General features: G+C 40.9%; 1 protein-coding gene across 1 annotated transcript; it reads left to right on the top strand.

Annotated features, from left to right (window-relative positions):
• Window positions 1-244: 244 nt before the first annotated feature.
• On the top strand, window positions 245-589 carry LOC148203634 (uncharacterized). Its single transcript, XM_088107690.1, has one exon. The coding sequence runs from the start codon at window positions 245-247 to the stop codon at window positions 587-589; it is 345 nt and encodes a 114-aa protein (XP_087963816.1).
• Window positions 590-850: the final 261 nt, after the last annotated feature.

The following is an 850-nucleotide window of genomic DNA, read 5'->3' as shown; positions in this document are numbered from 1 at the left end:
AAACAAAAATACACTATCTTAGACTCCAAAGCACAAAAAAATATTCAAAATTGGAGAGTTATCAAGAGCCAACGGTGGGGCAACACTTAACCGCCCGCCTTTGCAAACTGTTCTCCTACCAATTTACTTCCCTTCACGACTACCATCATACGAACTCCTATGCCGGAAAAAAACTCCTCCTGCATTGGATAAATATGATGGCTCAACTGATCTAGACGATCATCTAAGTATGTTCGCTAACGCAATGGCATTCGACACAAACAGCGACCCGATCATATGCAGAGCCTTCTCATTATCACTCAAGGAGGAGGCATTGGAATGGTACAACACTCTTCCTCCAAACATAGTGGATTATTTTGCTACTGTGGAAACTCTCTTTAGAAAACAATACGTGTCCAATCGAAGACAGAAGATGACACCAGCGAAATTGGAAAATACTAAACATGAGAAGGAGGAAACTTTGAAGACCTTTATGAAAAGGTATAATGAAACCGCACGACGGGTTAAAGATGTTAATCACACTTTTATCATCAGCAATTTGCCTTCATGCCTAAAACCAGGATATTTTGCTGAAAAGTTATACGCTTGACCACAAAAAACTATGGATGAACTTTAGGAAAGGGTTGCTAAGTTTATTCGTATTGAGGACAAGAGGAGCTCAAGGAAGAAGCAACAACAACAAGCTTCTACAGGTGGAAGTAAGAAAGAAGGCAAGCGATCATTCAACAATAACGATCGAAATGGAGGTCCACCCTAGAAGGATTTCATCCGGACACCCAAGTACAATCATTATACCGTCTTCACTGCACCTAGAGCAAAAGTTCTTGAGGCAGCCCTTAGTACCGAACTT

The sequence above is a fragment of the Vigna umbellata genome, chromosome 2 (genome assembly GCF_029865625.1).
Source record: "Vigna umbellata cultivar VRB3 chromosome 2, Vumbellata_1.0, whole genome shotgun sequence".
Classification (NCBI taxonomy): domain Eukaryota; kingdom Viridiplantae; phylum Streptophyta; class Magnoliopsida; order Fabales; family Fabaceae; genus Vigna; species Vigna umbellata.
Note: the sequence above shows the minus strand (reverse complement) of the source record. Positions and strands in the feature narration are given on the sequence as shown.

What these genes read in the sequence shown, in the direction of transcription:
- LOC148203634 (XM_088107690.1), top strand. Translation starts at nt 245, where the DNA reads ATGGCATTCGACACAAACAGCGACCCGATCATATGCAGAGCCTTCTCA.